At 39.2% G+C, this 18,829-nt stretch overlaps 1 protein-coding gene across 2 annotated transcripts in view; it reads left to right on the forward strand.

The window, feature by feature from the left end:
* Mip (Myoinhibiting peptide precursor) overlaps nt 1-18,829 on the forward strand; it is a 264,128-nt gene that overhangs the window by 157,314 nt on the left and 87,985 nt on the right. For both annotated transcript variants that reach the window (XM_071594723.1, XM_071594724.1), the window contains exon 2: nt 7,953-8,373. In XM_071594723.1, coding sequence (XP_071450824.1) covers nt 8,011-8,373 — 363 coding nt within the window. In that variant the 5' untranslated portion in view covers nt 7,953-8,010. The remainder of the gene's footprint in view (nt 1-7,952; nt 8,374-18,829) is intronic.

Consider the following 18,829-nt stretch of genomic DNA (forward strand, 5'->3'; position numbering starts at 1 on the left):
ATACCCTCGTCCCTGCCCTCCAACTGTCCTAACATCACTAGAAAACTAAAGTGGTGGCGAAAAACTTGTGAAATGGCTCGGATATTAATAAATCTCTAGCCATAGCCCAAACACCGAGGGAAGTGAACAGTTTCCATCCACTTCCCCTGGAAGTCATCTCATGCCTCGACGCGTCAAGGCCTCGGAACCGTTAGTCAACTATTTCCGTCACGAGACGATTCCCCGCGGAAACCAGGAATGAAGGTGAGGGCCATTCCGGCAAAACGAAGTTAGATGAGGTCGGAGGAATAAAAACACGCCCGAGGTGGAATTGAGTGGGTGTGCAGAACACGGATTATGCCTCGAATTCGCCCCTTCTTAATCGTTTCCCAGCGCGGACGGTGGAATTTCGCCTCTTATAATGCTTAAGGATATGTCGTTATACCTCCCATCAACCCACAGAGCGTCATCATTTCCCAACCTACTCATCCTTTAAGGGTTCGTTTTCTCGAGGGTCGTCCAGGTGACCATTTTCGACGAACACCCCTCTCTTTTCCCTTACACAGGACCCTGGGACGGATCCCACCCCATACCCCAAATTTAAGTTAAACCTTTTCGTCGACAAATGTCACAGTATTACGTACATTACCGATAAATCTCTTGCCTCCCTAACAACATAATGTATCGCGGAAGTTACATTGGCATTTGAGGAAATATAATCAAAATTTATAATCGAAATTTTCTGCATGGATAAATCTTACTATCCTTGCTTTCCTTTATTTTGTAGCCTACGTTTTGACACCCTCTCAGACAGTTGTCTGAGAAAGTGTTAAAATATCTTGCGTTTTATAGTTGTAAGAAAATGGAGAAAACCTATACTTTAGCAAAAACGGTTTTCAGAAGTTAGTATTAGAAAATATATAACTTTATGAAAAACGCGCATAGCCACAGCGTTTAAAATGTTTCGCAATTTTTCACATTAAATACTTCAACACCAGAAAGGTACTATTATCAGCTGTAAGAATCATGAAATAGAAGATGATCCCCTGAAACTAGTAGGATTACTAAGCGTAGTGAAGCACCTTATCAGATAAGTTAAATAGTTTTTGAACTCCGCGACAACTTTAAACTAATTTCCTAGAAAAATATTTCTGCAATCAAAAGTCGTTTTTTCATATAATGCCCTATACTCATATAATGCTTACACTTCTATTTACATTACAAATATACCTATTCAATATTCTCATATTCAAAGTAGAATACGCGTTATATAAAGTACTCCGCAACACGCCGTGTTTGACGTGGGCTGACAGGAGGCAAGGCATTTATGAATATATATATATATATATATATATATATATATATATATATATATAATATATATTATATATATATATATAAACCATAAACACAGTAATCAACCCGAAGGTCAGTTTAGTAGGTGATGGTAGAGATCACCGAGTACTAAGTCCTATACGGCGTGTGAAAATTCACACATCAAGGTAGGGGGGCCAGTTCCTTTCCCTGTGCCGGTTATAGTTTCCCAGGAAGACCTGGTACCCGAAAAATCACTTTAGCTTGGGTGGTGCTGCAGGTGCCCAGAGAGCCTTGCCCGGGAATCGAACCTGGGACCCCCCGGTCAGCAGTTCAGCGCTCTACCCTCTGGACTACCGCGACCTACACATACACACATACACACACACATATATGTATATATATATATATATATATATATATATATATATATATATATATATATATATATAATTCATCTACTCCACGAGGTACTGAGATGCAGTGGGATACTAAAAACTGTGATGTAGAGGGAAGAATGCTGGGAAAGCGAGGTAGGAGGAGGAGTAGAGTAGGGATTCTTGATGGGATTGGAATGAAGGCAGAAAATATGCGTAGCTATAGAAGGAGTTGTAATATAAGGAATGGGGTCAAAGGATATTTTGTGTCTGTGTCAAATATAGTAGACTGTAATACCAGGGGGTGACAAAACCCTAACCTGGGCTGATTAACTGTTACTGGTAAATATAAAGTTTTGCCTTCTCGTTTTAATTTAGTGAAGTACCGAACCTAATTATCTTCCCCAGCCAAATGCGTGGAATAATGACTACGGGAAAGATCTATTGCATCCGCGCCGACCGATGATTAAAATTTTATTCCACAATCTGCTGTGCCAACTGATGAAGGTAAAGTCGAGAGACCGTCAAACCTGATATACATAATTCCACGTGAGCCAGGTGAATCTTAAGAGGATACCGTCACAATAATGTGGCGGAAGAAATAAACAATAAAAAAGAGATATTAGCGATTTTTTACAGAATATAAGTTTTAATCTAAAAGAAGTTAAACCCTTTTATTTTTTTTGGAAATTTTTAAATCCCTGTTATTTTAAGGTAACACCGTGATCTCTGATAATATACTGTACCTTAGTCATATTATTTTTATGTCCAATTTAATGACGACGAACGGCTTCATTATTTCACCTATTGTTTTTATTCTGAAAAATAGCCCACAATATGTTGGCCAAATTCTAATATCTTTGACTACGAATAGATTTTACCTATCATTAGGGTACTTTTAGGGCTGTTTTCATATCAGGCGTTCACTATAAAAATTTAGAGATTATGAATATGTCAGTTTCCAATTAATCGTTGAATAATCAAATCACAACGATGAATGAAAATAATGTTTAGAACAGTAAACTAGCTATGTTGTGTAAACGGTGCTGACCTAACACCCCCGCCACACGTTCTTGCGGGTTACTATGTAGATGTAGAATATAAAATTCTATTCTACGCATATACGATAAGCTGTTGGTAAGGAGAACAGTAAAATAACATTTGGGTCAATTAATGTCTACATAGTCTTTTAGCGTAAAAAAATATTTTACTAGGTACTACGTTGACGGCTTTCTGTTTTACTGTCGTTCTTGGAGAAATAATTATCTAAACTTCTCGGTAAAGCTGATTTAGCTAATCTTATATTCATTATCTCTATTACTATAGTGCTCAAATAGGGCTAGCAATAAATTTTTAAGATCATTACGGTAGAGACGGACTTACACTATCATAAAAACAGTTCAAATTAAATTAATCTTGCTCGGCCCGTGACGGAATAACAACCAAGTTCCCCTTGTTCCTGAAATAAGCTCCTGAGGTAATGATAAATTTTTTTTACAAATTTAGATCCTCTTTACTAAGAACAAATTGATTTAGCAATACGAGGCTCTAAACTACATTCAAAAGTCACAGTTGAATACTCGACTGCCCGTGAGCACTGAGCCCTTGCGATCGCTAGGATCACTCCACGCCGGGGAGAGAATGGAAGCAATTACTCCGACACTGGAATAGGAGGGAGAGGAACACTTGGAGGGCGGACGATGGAACGTCCCACATCGCAGAGCCGTTAAAAGGAGTCCAGCGGTTTAAGGTGTCTTCCGTCAGGCGAAGCAGACATGTGAAACGCGTCATAAGTACGTACTCAGAACAGGGAGCAGAAGTAGGCGTCGTTAAAAATGCATTTCTTCAATTAAGAAACTGTACCTTAGATCATGGCGAATAGTCACTTCCCAATATGTCACGCAAGGATGTCCGTACCTCTTAAACAACACTTATTGCGAATGTCTAACCTCGGAGATGAGCTGCTCTAAAGTTAACTAACTCTAAAGTCGTACATTGAAGCAATTCCTAAATCTCGCCTTAATACTTCAAAGAGTCTCTTCGTCGTTGAGAAATACAAATCTTACGTTATCAGACTTACCGATGGCTAAATTATTTACCTTTATCTATTTTCGGAAAAAATTCTCCCGAGATGGAGAAAATATGTAAAGTGACGTTCAACAACACGATTGGGTTGCGTAAACATTCGTGAATTCCTACGCAAAAGTAAGCGTTGAGACATTTACTGCATTATATTTCAAGAACAAATTATATCATAATGCTTGAAGATAAAGGAAAGTATACGTGATCAAAGATTTCACGCAGGAGTAATAGTCCTTTCTTGCATTTGAAATACTATAGACACAGAAGTATTTGGTGTGGGAATAATAACTGATCCTGGTTGGGCCACCCATGCCAGATAGGCCGAAGGGTGTCAGACGAAAGGTGACCCACGCAGCGTTGTTGTATGGCGGCTGCGAAATTGTCTGGACATTGGGTGATAGTGTCATTTAAAAAACACTATTCAGGAAGGCAACAGAAAACCACCTACATTATTCGCATCACGTGACAATGATGGGAATAGATTGAAATGAATGAGAAATAGTCCTGGCAACTACGGGACTCGACCTAATCGGTCGTGTCTAGCGTCCGAAAGCGGGGGGGAGACAAGTCTTCCCCGGTTGTTATTTCACGAAATCCTCGTAATGCGGAGTCGACAGATGTAATACAAAAGACGCAGAAGGGAACCGAACCAGTTAAAAAATACGAAAATTTATTTCATTAAATACATTTCGTTTAATTGAATAATATTTCACCATTTTTTATTGATTACGTCTGCAGTTAGAAATGCTATGGGGGTGGTGTAGTGGCTACCGTACCGGTGTCCCAACCAGAGGAGGTTCCTGGTTCGAACCCCGGCGGTTTTGAATATTTTTCAGTGGTATCTCGATCCCTACTTGAGGTTCTCTTTGGAGAGCAATTTGAGTGAGTACGCCGCCCATCAGAGGGGACATTGAACTGTAGACCCCTTGGCGCCTTTCGTCTAATGCCAACGCCGGGTTTGTATCCATCCTTCATTCTTTCCTGTCCATCCCTAATGGCGCAAATGACCTCAGCTGTCAGTTTACTCCCCTAAATACTGCTACTACAAAAACCCGAGATACGAAGGCAGCAAAAATATATGAATAAATGAGCGTCACGTTATGCACTGCATGAGGATTTGGAGTCAGTATTGTGTGGTTAGGGGGACGTGGGCTGCATAGGGGATGGAAATGGGAAATTGTATTCAAGTTGAGGGAGGGGAAGGAGGTGGAAAGAGGCCGAGGTAGGGGGGAAACTCCTTGGTGAGCGCCACGTGATTGAGTTAAACGATCCCTCCGTCATCCTGCCTCCGGCAACCCCAGTCCGTCCCCCTTTCACTCCTCGACGCAGGGTAATTCAACTTAACGACGCCGGACGTCTTGATAGGGGAAACCGTTTGTGTCAGAGCGTGACAGAAAAAGAGAGAGGGATCTCATCATTTTTTGCGTAATTACCTCGAGTTGATTCTAATGGCATTTGCGGCGCAGTCAGTACTGTCGTCACAGTTACGAAGATTGCATCTTCGCCCATCACAGCCACTCCGAAGGTGTGGAGCAATGGAAGGTGGATGAGGAACGTACGCTGTTGCGAGGCGAGAAAGGTTCCTCATCCCAAAAACGCGCTTAAGCCTGCAAAAATTATATGATTTTTCCAGATCGCAGGAATCAGTAGTGGTACCTCACTATCGAAAGTTATCGTCTTATTTTACCCGAGCTGCAAGTAACTAGATGCTAGTAATCGTTATTACTGACAAGATTACTGATATCAAGTGAATGGAAGCCACAAGTGCAAGGTGCCAGGTATCTTGCTATCAACATAAACTGTTTTTCCGCTTCAACATTAACAATAATTCACGTTGCGGTAATTTTCAGCTCCTCTCGTCGTGAGATTTTTCTTTTTCCCATGTGGAAGTCCGCTACTGAGGAATCCCGATTAAGGGTTACTAAAGAGAATTGACCATGTCAATAGTATCGACTACTGGTGTTGTGAATAAATAAGTTCAGATACAGGTACCGAGATTCCGTTCTCTCACTATCACATACTGGACACCAACCTATGTGACATTCAACATTGATATTAACATACGCAGTACATTTTTGCCGGCCCTGGTGGCGACGAGTGCGGCTTCCATTCCCGCTGGGTTTTTCTCTACCTAGGGATTGGTCGTTTGTAATTGTGATTATTGCTCCATTAAAGTGTAGGGCCAAAAAGTGCTGTTTTCGGTTTGATACTAAATAAAAAAATATATTTCTCAACACATAATGTTTAAACAACTTGAGAGAAATATATAATAATTTGGAGTAGAAGTTTATATTTTATTCGTTTTTTGGTAGACCAAGAGTCGAACGAATCAAATTGTAGTTGCTTTTTTTAAAATACTCTATGCCACTATAGCTAATTCTACTTTCCAAAAATACGCTTTTCCGAAATTTATTTTCCAAAATATTAAAAATAAAGGTCGCAGGAGCATTTGTTTTACATGTTTAATTAATTTTCCCCCCAAATTCGGAGCAATAGACTTAATAGCTCCCAATTCCTGATGTAAAGGTGTTTATTTCATCCGTAAAAAAGCTTTTGGCGACTTATTTCATTTGAATTCATCGTCTATGTATGTCCTTGGACATTAATTAACTGGTGTAATGCTGCTATAATGTTATCGGCTGGTGGAGTGTGAAGATGAAAGCGACTCGCACTTCCATTGGCTTTTCCAAGGTCCAGCACGTTGCCTTCTATGGTCGTAATGACTCCCAACGTAGACTTAACTGACAACATATTTGTAACTTTGCAAAACAATTTTTATGAATCGAATCACCTGAAAATTCAAAATATTGCCAAACTTCTTGTTTCGGATGGAGAGCTATGAATGAAAGACGAACGCTTGCCATGAAAATAGAAAAATAAACGGAATCAATTTTATTTTTCATTTCGATTCAGGAAGAAATTGATTATTACCGGATTAATGAATGAAATGTGTTGTCTGTATCTCTTGCCCATTTTCTTCGCGTGGATAGGCAGGGAGGAATCGAGGTGACAGAGTGCTCAACGAGACCCGCCCCATCGCGTCATTCATTTGGCGCACCAGGGTGGGAAAGTTGGGATCGGCAAACGCGGGAAGCAAGCGAATGATGGAATAGTTTACATCTCTTTAGAACAGCTGAGAGTGTGTGATTAGGCTGGGCTAGTCTCTTGGGAAGGATGCAGAGATTGAGCTCATCATCCTAGTGAAATGTTTAGAGAATAAAGAGTTTAAAATCTCGTTAGAGAGCTGAGACGCAGTCTTCATGTCCGCCCACCCTGAGGGCGCGGGTTCAAATCCCGGCGGTGTTGAATATTTTTCAGAGGTATCTCGATCCCTACTTGAGGTGCTTTGTGGAGGGCACTTTGAGTGAGTACTCCGTCTGTCGGATGGGACGTTAAGCCGCGGACCCCTTGGCGCCTTTCGTAAAGAGTAGGCTAATGCCGACGCCGGGTTTCTCTCCACCCTTCATCCTTTCCTGTCCTTCCCCTATGGCGCAAATGACCTTAGCTGTCGGTCGCCTCCCCTCAAAACTACTACTACTTCATGTCCGCACGCGTATTAGAATCTCGCTACTCACAATTTGACCCAGTTTCATGCAATAAGACTGAAGTTTCTTTCAAACAATTAGACTAAAATTATTGCATTTGATTTTGTGTGTAGTTTTGTGTGAGTTGATCCCTGGCGTTTAGTTCGAAACCGTTCTGAACAAATTTGTGAAGGCCACATAGATGTAACATTTCCACTAGCTTTTCCAAGGTCCAACACGTTGTCTTTTATGGTTGTAATGAAGATACTTGCAGTTTGAAGTCCAAACTTGGGCTGCTATGCGTGTTTTGGAAAAAAGGTATTATTTTTGTGAATATTTCTTCATGTATCTAAAATTATTGTTCTTGGACTAATATTTAAGAAATTAATTTGTAATATTCTATGATTTTTTCAAGGAGATATTTCAAATATTTGTCTGGTGGTAGTTTAAAACCTTACCTACTTATTATTTCGTATTGAATCGTTACATTGATCTAATTTACCTAAAAAGTTAAAATAGGTTGATACTGAAACATTTTCTTTGCTATCAGATGTAGACAGATTGGTCCAAAGTTTAACTTAGGAATAGACTTCGACAGTTGCTTAAACACATTGAATCCGAATACATTAGATAAACTGTCAGTACTAATCACAACCTTTCCTCCTTTCGTCAACAGCATTCGCCCCTGTTACTCCCGCCGCACGCCCTACGCCGGGAGAGGCCACCCAATCGCCATGCTACCGCGGCTCCCGTTGCCGGCGGCCCCCGCCGCCCGCCTACTCCTGACCGCCATCCCGCTGATTCTCGTGGCGGTCCTATCTGGTACGGCCTTCGCTTCTGATTCCCAATCCTCCTCCGGCTCCTCTGCCGGGGAGCAGATGCCCCCGTCTGCGGCGGCCGGCATGATGCAGCCCGCCCAAGGGGACGGACCAACCGGCGGCGTCAGCGCCGAGTCTGTGGTGGATCAGCACAACCAGGGTTCGGGGACCTTGTCGGCCGAGAAGCGAGGCTGGGCGGACATGCAGCATGGCTGGGGCAAAAGGGGATGGGCGGACTTGAGGTCAGCGTGGGGCAAGCGCGGCTGGAGAGATCTCCAGGTGAGTGTGACAACCGATTTCCTGGAAGATGAGGACCCTCCTAAGCATGTATCTCAGGATTGCAGAGTTTAGAGTTTTTTGTTAGCACTGTTGGTGGGAGACTACAGTTCAGTGAACGCTTTATTTTTAAATAAGGAGATGTTTAGCCATTCTACATAAAAATACTAAAAAAACTAGTAATTTCGGGAATACGGTGATTACGGGTATCACCGATTAGGAAAGCGCAGTGAGTAGGTTACTTAATGCATTGCATTCTTTTAATATCAGTATTGACGGTGAATCTTGACCATTTAATACTTCCTCTCCCTTATAAAAGGACCCACACTATGACTGTATTGCCATATACGTATCACAATTCTGAATTAGAGTATCCCGTAAGTATCAAGCACTACGGGAACGTTAAAAAACAGCGGCGGTATTATGCCAAGTTTTAGCTAAAGATCCTTCTCAGATGAATAATGCTTCCGAATTCCTCTGGGTGGTAAGTATGTCAATTTAAATTATAAGTATTCCAAAAATATGAAAGCACTTTTGGTATATAATGCCTTTTAATGATAGCACCATTATGACACTCAAATATTAAAATTTTTTGAAAACAGATATTAATCTGCAATCAATTTTATTCTACTGATTTAAATTATGCAATTAAAAGTATGAAATGACACTGGCTGTCAATGAAACTTAAAATCAATCTATTACTTAAATCAACCAAGAGTTCGCTCACATTGCTTCAGTGTTCTTATAGTATAAGTCCTTCCCAGTAAAAATTTCAGCCAAATAGAGCGTTGAACTATTCTTACACGAGTGTCTACTTGTACTCAGATGTTGGGAATGAGAGTCGCGTGTCTTAATACCGCTCAGCATAACTTCAGAGAATAGTACCAAAATCTAGGATTCCTGATCTTGGTATTAGTAGCAATAACTAGTTTCCTTGCGTAAGGAACTATTTGCCACACCTGGCGGAGGCACTGGAATTTAAGTGTCGATATATTAGAGTGCTCTTATGAAGAATTTTAGCAATTTATTCTTTTGATCTGAAATACATTTTTCCCTAGATTTATTCTACTTATATTTGGGACAGCTCTTGTATAACCCTTTTTTCCAAGTTTTTTTTAACATTTACATAGAAATAACAAGATCAAAAACTTATCTTTAAATGTCACTGAAATTGACATCAAACTTACAAATTTCTATCCTATAACCTTGGTGACGGTACAAAAAAGACATCAAATGGCCTTTCACTAGACTTTACCTCTTTTTCCATCCAAGTTAACACACTCATGCGTCGTTTATTGCCTTAAGGTTAAAGGATTTCTAAGCTGAACCTCACTTCTCATATATAATTCCTTATAAGAAAGCTATCTCTGATATTTCTTTCGTATTACTTTATACCACCATCATAAAATATAATAGTATATAATGAATATCACGGATATCTGTGGCTAACATATCATGTTAGATAGCATGTTAGTTGGAACTTAAAGGATTCAACAGTAGTTTCCTTTTTCATAGTTTTAAACTAGGATTTTATTCCAGAATTATATTAAGTGCTGAGACGTGTCGTCATAAGTTCACGTGGCACCACAGATCAACACCTTTACTGAGATATGTATCACGAATTTGCTATTACACTGGTCTCTAATTGCTATTCATTCCGTCCACTGAATCCGTGTTTCCTGCATCCTTTGGATTCCTTCCAACAATCCTCTCTCCTCCCCTAGCATCTCTAGCACTTCATTTTTGTTCCTTTTCGCTGGTGACTGTACGTCATGACAACACGAGCCCTTTTTCTAAACGCGAATTTATCTTGCAAAATTAACTATTCATTTTCTGCCTCCTCCATCGTTCTTTTAACGATCTTAAATAATACCATAGCCGCGTGTGAAATAAAACTCATTGTCCTATAGTCACCACATACTGTTGCTATACCCTTTTATGAAATTAAGCTCAATCAATCAATACCATTAATAATACCAAACCTATTAAGTATATAATATCAGTATTGTTTTTTATTATGCACAAATATAATAAAAAGCGAAGAAATGGACAATTTTATTTTAGCGGAAATAGATAAAAGACAAATTACAGTAGTTGAGTTTGATTTTTCCAAAAAAGCGTGTTTCATGGACGATCGCCATTATTGAGATCACAAACCTTTTTGCCCTAGTCTCTCCATACTTTTTCTCTGTTATAATCTTCAATTTCAAGACAAACTAGATGGATGAAACCCTGAAAATGTAAGACCAACTTACCGTAGATGTCCCGTATCGAGGTGAAAGACTAAACCTCCCTTATTTTCTGTTGGCTTATAAAGACTTTTTGGCTACAAAAGGGCTTTGCCACTAAGGGTAGCGCCACAACCTCCTGACTTTGAAGTAAGCATCACGATGGGTTGCCATATATCTTATCTACGTGCGAGGAAACTTTAAACTACAAAAAATCATGGAATTACATATGTTTATTAGCTTCCTATAGAAAAGAGCAGTGAAACAATGAACACATATCAAATCAAAGAAAAATGGATGACCGAAACAAATGGGAAATCGATGTACCAAATATACCTAAACTAGCATAAAGAACAGAGTGTGAAGTCTGGCAACGGTGTTAGTATAATCCTGGGCAATTTAAGAAAATTAAAAAATTAAGTTAGGTCTATAGTTGAAATTTTTGCTATTCAACATTGATGAGATTGAGACGTCACGGCCTCGATAATACCCGATTTTTGTGCACGAAACACTGGGATCTATGACGTCAATGACGGCCTACGATGCTAACGGCAAATTGTGGTCATTGTCGTGGTTAGACAATTTAGACGTCTTTTCGAAAAGTTTTCCTTGTGCCAGGGGACATGCGATAGAGTGAGATAGAAAGAGAGAGAGAGGGGGGGGTGGGAACCTCCCCTCGAGGGAGGGTGTGCTCAAAATTATCGCGCAGATCCTTCTCCAAGCTGAACGCATTATAAAAGGAATGCTTTGGGGCACCTTTCAATGTTTACGTCTCTCAGTCATCCACGCTCGATGGAGAAAGAATTCTGGAGCCGAAGAATTTTCGAGAAGCTTTCAGATGTGAAGGATTCATTGAGGAAGTCATTACGTTGGGTGAGAAACTCATTTCATCCGCGTTTCCGTCTTAACGACTGCAAAAAGCATTAACTCAGGCAGGTCCCTCTGTCACTCGAATCCATTATGTCTGCAAATTAGAGCGCGGATATCTCATAAGAAACTTCGAAATCATTCAGTTATAAGAGAATTTAGTTGCGGAGCTCCATTTTGGATTTTTAATGCAGAACCAGAAGTACAATACGTCGAGATCTTCATCAAAGCATTTTCTACAGCAAAGCTGTGAAATAGCGTGGCAGTTATTAAGATGGCGAGGGACATTGAGACCATTTGCGCTCTCAAGGATCTAGGTGGGTAATGTGCTAGAGGAAGGGTTTTCAGGGTTTGGGGTTAAGGTGGAGAGAGGATAAGCACACGGTATCGCGTTTAGTTCAACTCAATTCCAAAGGTGCCGTAGAGACACACAATTGGATCTCCCCTCCGGCGGATGGCGTATCTAATCCAGTTGACTCTTCTAGTAGTACCCATGTAGGAATCAGTTTATCCCCTTGAACATAAAGCAAAACTACAGCAGGGATTCGAAACAGGGCTCTCAGAGTGGCATGACAGTACACTGAGCACCGAATTAACTCATTTCCCCAAACAACGAACTAATCAATGGAGAAATGTGACTAGAAAAATGAGGACGGGATTCCAAATTAAATGCACTCTTATTTCAAATGGACTCTCCGAAAAAATGTACGCATTTACGGAGAAACAATAAAATTTGAGTGTCCCAAATTTTGATCAAACTGGTACCTTGCTGTCAACATTGCTTTCTGCACTCATTACGCAAATAAAATTTCTTTTTACAATTGTGCCATCAAATACTGTGTTCGGATATCCTCTGCCTTCTGCTCAGGGTAAGAAGTCCCTGTCCCTCACTGATCATTGATCATGACTTATCATTGATCAGGGTTTAACATGTACACAAAGAATTCTCACAAAGGTATCAGTGAGATAATATTATGGTTTGGTACAGATTTAGGAACACTGTGGTGAATTTGCATAGCTTCCCGGGAGCGGATGCGGACTCTGGCCATAATTTAAATATTACTAAGTGTTGAATCCGTTTCAAAAAGATAAGGCAGAGGCAGCGGTTTAGGAAATGGAATGTAGAAGCATTAACTTTATTGACATGGAATGAGTGTCAACAAGCTGTGGAGAAAATCATGAATGAGAGAAAAAAAAGCTGAGTTCTTGCGAGGAAAAATGGGAATGTATCAAGAAAGAGATATCGAAAGCCGCAAAAGGAAATATAAGATCCGTTAATGGGAAAAGGACAGGAAACCATGGATCACAAATGAGATGAATAGACAGATAGATGAGAGAAGGATTTGGAGTAATATAAACACAGTGTTAGGAAGAAAGAAGCACAAAGTGTTAGATAATAAATTGAGACGGGAAACGAATAAAGCAATAGGAACATGGTGGAAGACGCAAGTGTTAAAAGAGAGGGTATGTTAAAAGTGATGCTAGACGGGAATCGTGGTATTCGTAACCATGACGCCAATAGAATGACTAGTTTTTTACAAAGGGAATAATAGTGAGTCGTAGTCCAGCAAATCCCGATCCATTGAGCGAACGATACCGAATCACAATGAGAGCATTCCACAACGCGTTCGGGCACAATAATTGGTTTCCATCGCACCAAGGCGAGGTTGTTGGAATACGAGAAAGTTCTCACAGTAAGCGTCTAAACTTGAAGCTGGAGGTAGCAATGAGATTTTGATAGAACAACAGATATTTCAACAGACGATTTCCGAAAATCACTTAAAATTACTTCACCAAAATAATTCTATAGAGTGTTTCATCTATTGATCGCTCTGAAAAAAAGCTGCAACTCCCACGATAATTTTCCCACAAAATGTTTCCCAAAAAGGCGAAGATTTCATAAAAGTAGAATGATATGAATTAGGGCAAAAATCTTCAGTAAAAATTAATATGGAAAATTTAAAGGAAAGCATCTGTATTTTTCAAATCAACACGCAAAATATTAAAAATGATATATTTTAATTTTCTCGAAAAAATGGAGTAACCCTTTCCGCGTTCACTTGGGGGTATTAGTGATCATAGTGCTGCTAATGCCAACGTTGTCACTATGAATGAAAAAATGGAGCCCATAGTCAAATACGTTTTATATCTTGGCCAGTGCTGTACTCAAAATTAACGGATATTTTCAAGTCAATTTTAAACTCGTCGTCAATCAGAAATTTAAAAGTCAAAGTACTAAAAAGCAGTATTTGTAAACATGAAATAAATATAATTTACACTTTTAATCAAAAATTTCATCAAATCTTTCCTGACAGGTTTTCTAAGCACAATTGCATCACAATGAAATGGAAAACCAATACCGTAGACTCTCGAAAGGCATACCAAAGAATACCCTGATTCGGATCTATGTGATTTATTTCACACTTTCATACACTAAAAATTTGCCCTTTAGTTTACATATGAGGCAAAATACATGCCATTGCTATAATTTTTGACGTAAGTTTGTAAATCATTACTTTATAATTAATTATTACATTCACTGGATATGTCTTTCTTCCAAAAGACTTCAAAGTATCTTCCAAAAGACTTATAAGTATAGTATCTCAGTACTGGATAAATATTGCTTTATTTTATAAACTAACACTAATATAGGCAGTACAGTAAATCATTTAAATTATATATATATATACATATATATGTATTTATATATGTTTACTGTCGATAAACTAAATACATATCCCTAATGTTTCGTGACTCAACCTTTTACACAACAACAACCTTTTTAATCGCGTATTTCTCATGAGTCTATTCACACTGAACTTATACATAATTACGCTATCGGAAGTAACATAATATGTAGCAATAAGTATGCGTACGTAACAATGATAAGTAAGTAAGTAAGTAAGTAAGTAATTTTATTTGCTCAGCAGATTTGTACAATTGTAAAAAACAAGCACAGATATAGGACACGTCAATGTTATATAAAGAAATGATAAATACTAAGTACATGTTTAAATACAAAGAAACTCATGGGACAAGAAGTTCATTAATAGAATAAAACATTTTACAGAGTAAATATTTCTGAAGGTTGAGCTTAAATATAGGCAGCTTATGTTGTGCTTTCAGTTCTTTAGGAAGTTTATTAAAAATCCTGAGGCCCATATGTTTAGGTCCATGGGCGGTGGTACAGGTTCTGACAAAGTTTTGGTGGAGGTCAGCAGAATGCCTTGTGTTATAATTGTGAACGTTGGCATTGGAAAGATAACTAGAGAAGTTGCTTTTGACATACAAAGATGCGCAATACATATACACGCAGGGAATGGGTAAAATTTTCAATTTTTTAAAGAGGGGACGACAGGATGCTGCATGAGTAGCAAAGCAAATAAGTCGGATGATCCGTTTTTGAATTTTAAATATAATATTTGCATTAGGTGTAGGGCCCCATAAAAGAATACTATAAACAACATGAGAGTAAAATTCACTATAATAAAGAGACAATAAGACCTCAGTATTGACGGTATGCCTAATGAATCTGATAAGATGACAGAGTGAACTCAACTTATTACGAAGTTTGAGAATATGGTCATCCCAAGACAGACGACTGTCAATAGAGATGCCTAGAAAACATGATTTACTTTTTTGTACAATAAGTTCGTTATCAATATTTACAGTTATGCAAGCAGCTGATTTATTCTTATTAGCAAAGTAAATTAAAGAAGATTTACTAACATTGAGGAGGAGGGAATTGAGGAGACACCACTCATGTAACAGCTGGGTAACGGAAACAGAGGTCAACAATGTGTGATGTTGATTCAATTAGCACTTCTCCCCCTCCCTTTTAGATACATTCATGTACATCACGCAACCGATTTCCTCCGAACGAATATTATTATAAATAAACGATAAAGCAGACATTTTTATCGGTGCTCGTGGTCTTTTGTCGATAACTCAGTCCTTCCCTTCCACTCTGCTTTTCCGCCTTTGGATGAAAAGTATTTCGTCATGACGGTTGACGAGTGGATTAAAAAAAGACTTGTCACTTCCTATCACTCGTCCACCGCTTCACTCTTAACCACCACCGTCCCAACACACCACAGCAACGCGCGTAACCACTACCATCTCTTCGTGCTCCCGAGGTCTATTATTACATTCCGTTGACGCTGAAGTGATGATGGGAAAGAAAGGGCAGGAGGGAGAATCCACGGGAGAATAAAGACCGCGCTCGTTCCTACCACTTCAGCTTCACGGGTTGCGTGGGTCGGCGGTCGGGACAAAGGGGAACCAAGTGCAGCCGCCGATGCCGAGTGGGAAATCCATGAATGACCGGAGCGAATGGAAGTCGAAAATGGAGAATATTCTCGAAGCAGTGCACCCTAAATGGATGGTTGGACTGAGAGCAGTGAAATGAGGGTTGTTCTCAGTAGTACTACGTAGCACCACGTATCTACCTGGATACTTTTTTCACCTTTTTCTCTCCAAGTTCTTGCGAATCATATCCCGAATTTATGACTCAAAATCATATGACTTATAATGGGAAAATCAATACAAGGAATATTTTCGAAAGATTATGACTGAATACCAATTCATAAACTTTTCTTAAGAGCTATAAACGGGAATTTTGGATGATTGAAACCATTTTCTGCGGAAAGATAGCAATTTTGAATTTAAAAACAACGTGCTATAGGTCCTTACAATTATTTTAGGAATATAAATATGCGTTATCTAAAAAATATAGGTTAGCTTTATTTAAAAAAGGCTAGTCGGCAAGCTGGAGGTCGTGATATACAGAAAGGAGAACGTTTGGCAAGCGAGGAAGTAGAGAAAGCATGATAGTGAAACGTATTCAGTCAGCATTAAAGTAGGCAAAAGTTACGAAGAAATGAATAAAGAAATAGGAAGGTCCCACGGTGGTTAGAAATGATAGACACCGTCTAAAAGCAACTTGGCACTGGTGCGCCTTTGTTTTACACTGTTGAAGAGTCATCATTGCCGTCGGGAAGGTCGGGCGCCGTGATTAGAACCCTGGGCCTCGAGATGCAAAGCTAGTAAATTGGCCAACGCAGCACCGAAATTTCAACTACGTAATGTTTAATATTAGATTGAGGTGCGTACTAACTTACCAAAATCATCCTTTTGACTTGATTATTTTGGTTTCGTCCAAAATTATTGTTAGTGTTGGGATTTTTAATCATATTTCGATCAATTTGAGACACTACCACTGTTATCAACCGGAAGGCTGGTTTATTAATTGGAACCTTAACAAATCAAAGGATAACTCCTGTGGTTTGTGAGATTGTGAGAAAAGAAATTCCACGACAGTGGAAAAATTTGTTTTCATTGCGGGAAGAGTGGTGCTAACTTATTACGGCTATAGGAGTTTTCCTTTAATTTGTTAATGCACGAGGTCGGAGAGCTCAAGCTTCCTAGATTTTTAGTTCTACCTTGTACTAAGCCCTATACAGGGTGTATAAAATTTACACATCAACAGTATGGTAATGGGGTTCAGTTCCTTCCTTTCCTTGTGCCTCCTATGGTTTCCTATGATAATCTGATACGAGAAAAATCACACATATTGGGTGAAGTTGAGGGTTTCCAGAGGCATTGCCAAGAAGCGAACCCGGGCCCTCCACCTGGTAGCCCAGAACGCTACTCACTGGACTAATGCGTCCCGTTCAATGAGTTATAAGTACAGAAAAAGCCAAAAACGATGGTCAAAGTGGAAGATAGCTTAAAACATCAAAAAGTCATCGAATTCCACGAGCATTTTATTGCATGAATCATCATTACTGTTGATGCAAAATAAACCAAACCTATAATGAGTCATAAAACGTTGGCAAAAGTGAATAAATATATTGAACCTGCTTGGAAGAGTGACACAATAACATGAGCATGAAGTTATCTTGTCTGAATTCTTTCAAGAAACATTGTCCTCCTGATAACTTTAAACTTTGTTTCGCTCGCCCACATCGCTGTAGACCCAAATCGAATCCCCTTCGCCTATTTCGCCCGGGCCTGAATCAAAAAGTTTTTGAGTGGAAAAATAAGTCCGGAATCAACCCCGAAAGATGGGTTGGAAAGTTTCCAGGGATCAGCTCTCATCAGAGGGAACGTGGACAATGGAGAAGAGTAGACGACCACCCATTGTGGAAGAGGCAGTCTCAAAAACATCTGGACAATTCATCCCTAAATTGTGGCAAAAAGAAATGAAACAACACCCGTCTTTCTTTCTTCTCGGCTAATTAACTTCCCCGGAGAGTTTTTCCTCAATTATATTCCGACGTGGTACGAGAAAGAGGTAAGCCGATTACCACCTGGCCGCAACGTTTCGTTCCGAGGAAAGTCGGAAAACATTATTCTACCAAAAAAATCGAATCAGAATTCACATTCGCAAAATATTCCCCTTTACGGGCCCTTGCGTCGTGGGCATCAATGATTTTACCCTCGGTCTTTCCAGAGGGGAGTGTGGACTAAATAATTAATCTATTCACGGTCGCATGAGAGTCATTTTCATATATTATGGCGGCTTCATGCCCCTTTGTATTCTAAACTCTTTCTGCAAAACCCAGTTGGTAACATGTTCAAACAGAGAAAATATTGCATTTAATATTGGAAAGGACAAGAGATGGTATTACCATATATTTAATGGCCATTTCCCTTCCTCTCATCACTATATAGAAAATTCTGTTTTACCATTGATGATGATTTATTAATACTTGGTTATAATTTAGTTTGTTTTATTAAAACCAACATTGTTATTGACACAAAATATCTATTTATCTCGTACAAATGTTTACAAAAACTCATTGATCATCTGTGCACACTTCCTACCTCCCTTAATTATATTCAAAATGACTATTATCGCGCTTTTTTAGTTAAATTTTCCAACAATTTTATTCCCATCTCTATTTCCGCCTTCAGCCTCACAATTCCTCTCGGCAACTCTTTTATCTAAATATTCATCCTGCGTCATTCAAATTTCTTCCAAAAACAGTTTTTCTTCCACTACCATAATTAAAACTTCTTCCTTTCTTTTTATTTTATTTTTTTAGCCTTCTGCACATCCGGATCGAAGGGATACTCTAGATTAAAGTGTTTTGAATGGAAAAGGAGATTGGGTTGCTCTTCTGTTTCTTTATTGCCGATCGCAAAAGCTAACAGGAGGTTCCATCGAAAGCTGTCAAAAACTGACATCAATTTGCATATTATTACGATTCAATTCTAATTCCTTGCAAAACTCGGAAAAATTGCCTGAATTGCTGGAGAGATAAGCCTAAGTGTTGCACATAGACAGAAGACTCGTCAATATATATGTGTTTATAGATTCTACATGAGTCATTAGAGAATTGGAGTGGTTTTAGGTGGTC

This window comes from Hetaerina americana, unplaced genomic scaffold (assembly GCF_022747635.1).
Source record: "Hetaerina americana unplaced genomic scaffold, ioHetAmer1.1.p SCAF_69, whole genome shotgun sequence".
Lineage (NCBI taxonomy): Eukaryota > Metazoa > Arthropoda > Insecta > Odonata > Calopterygidae > Hetaerina > Hetaerina americana.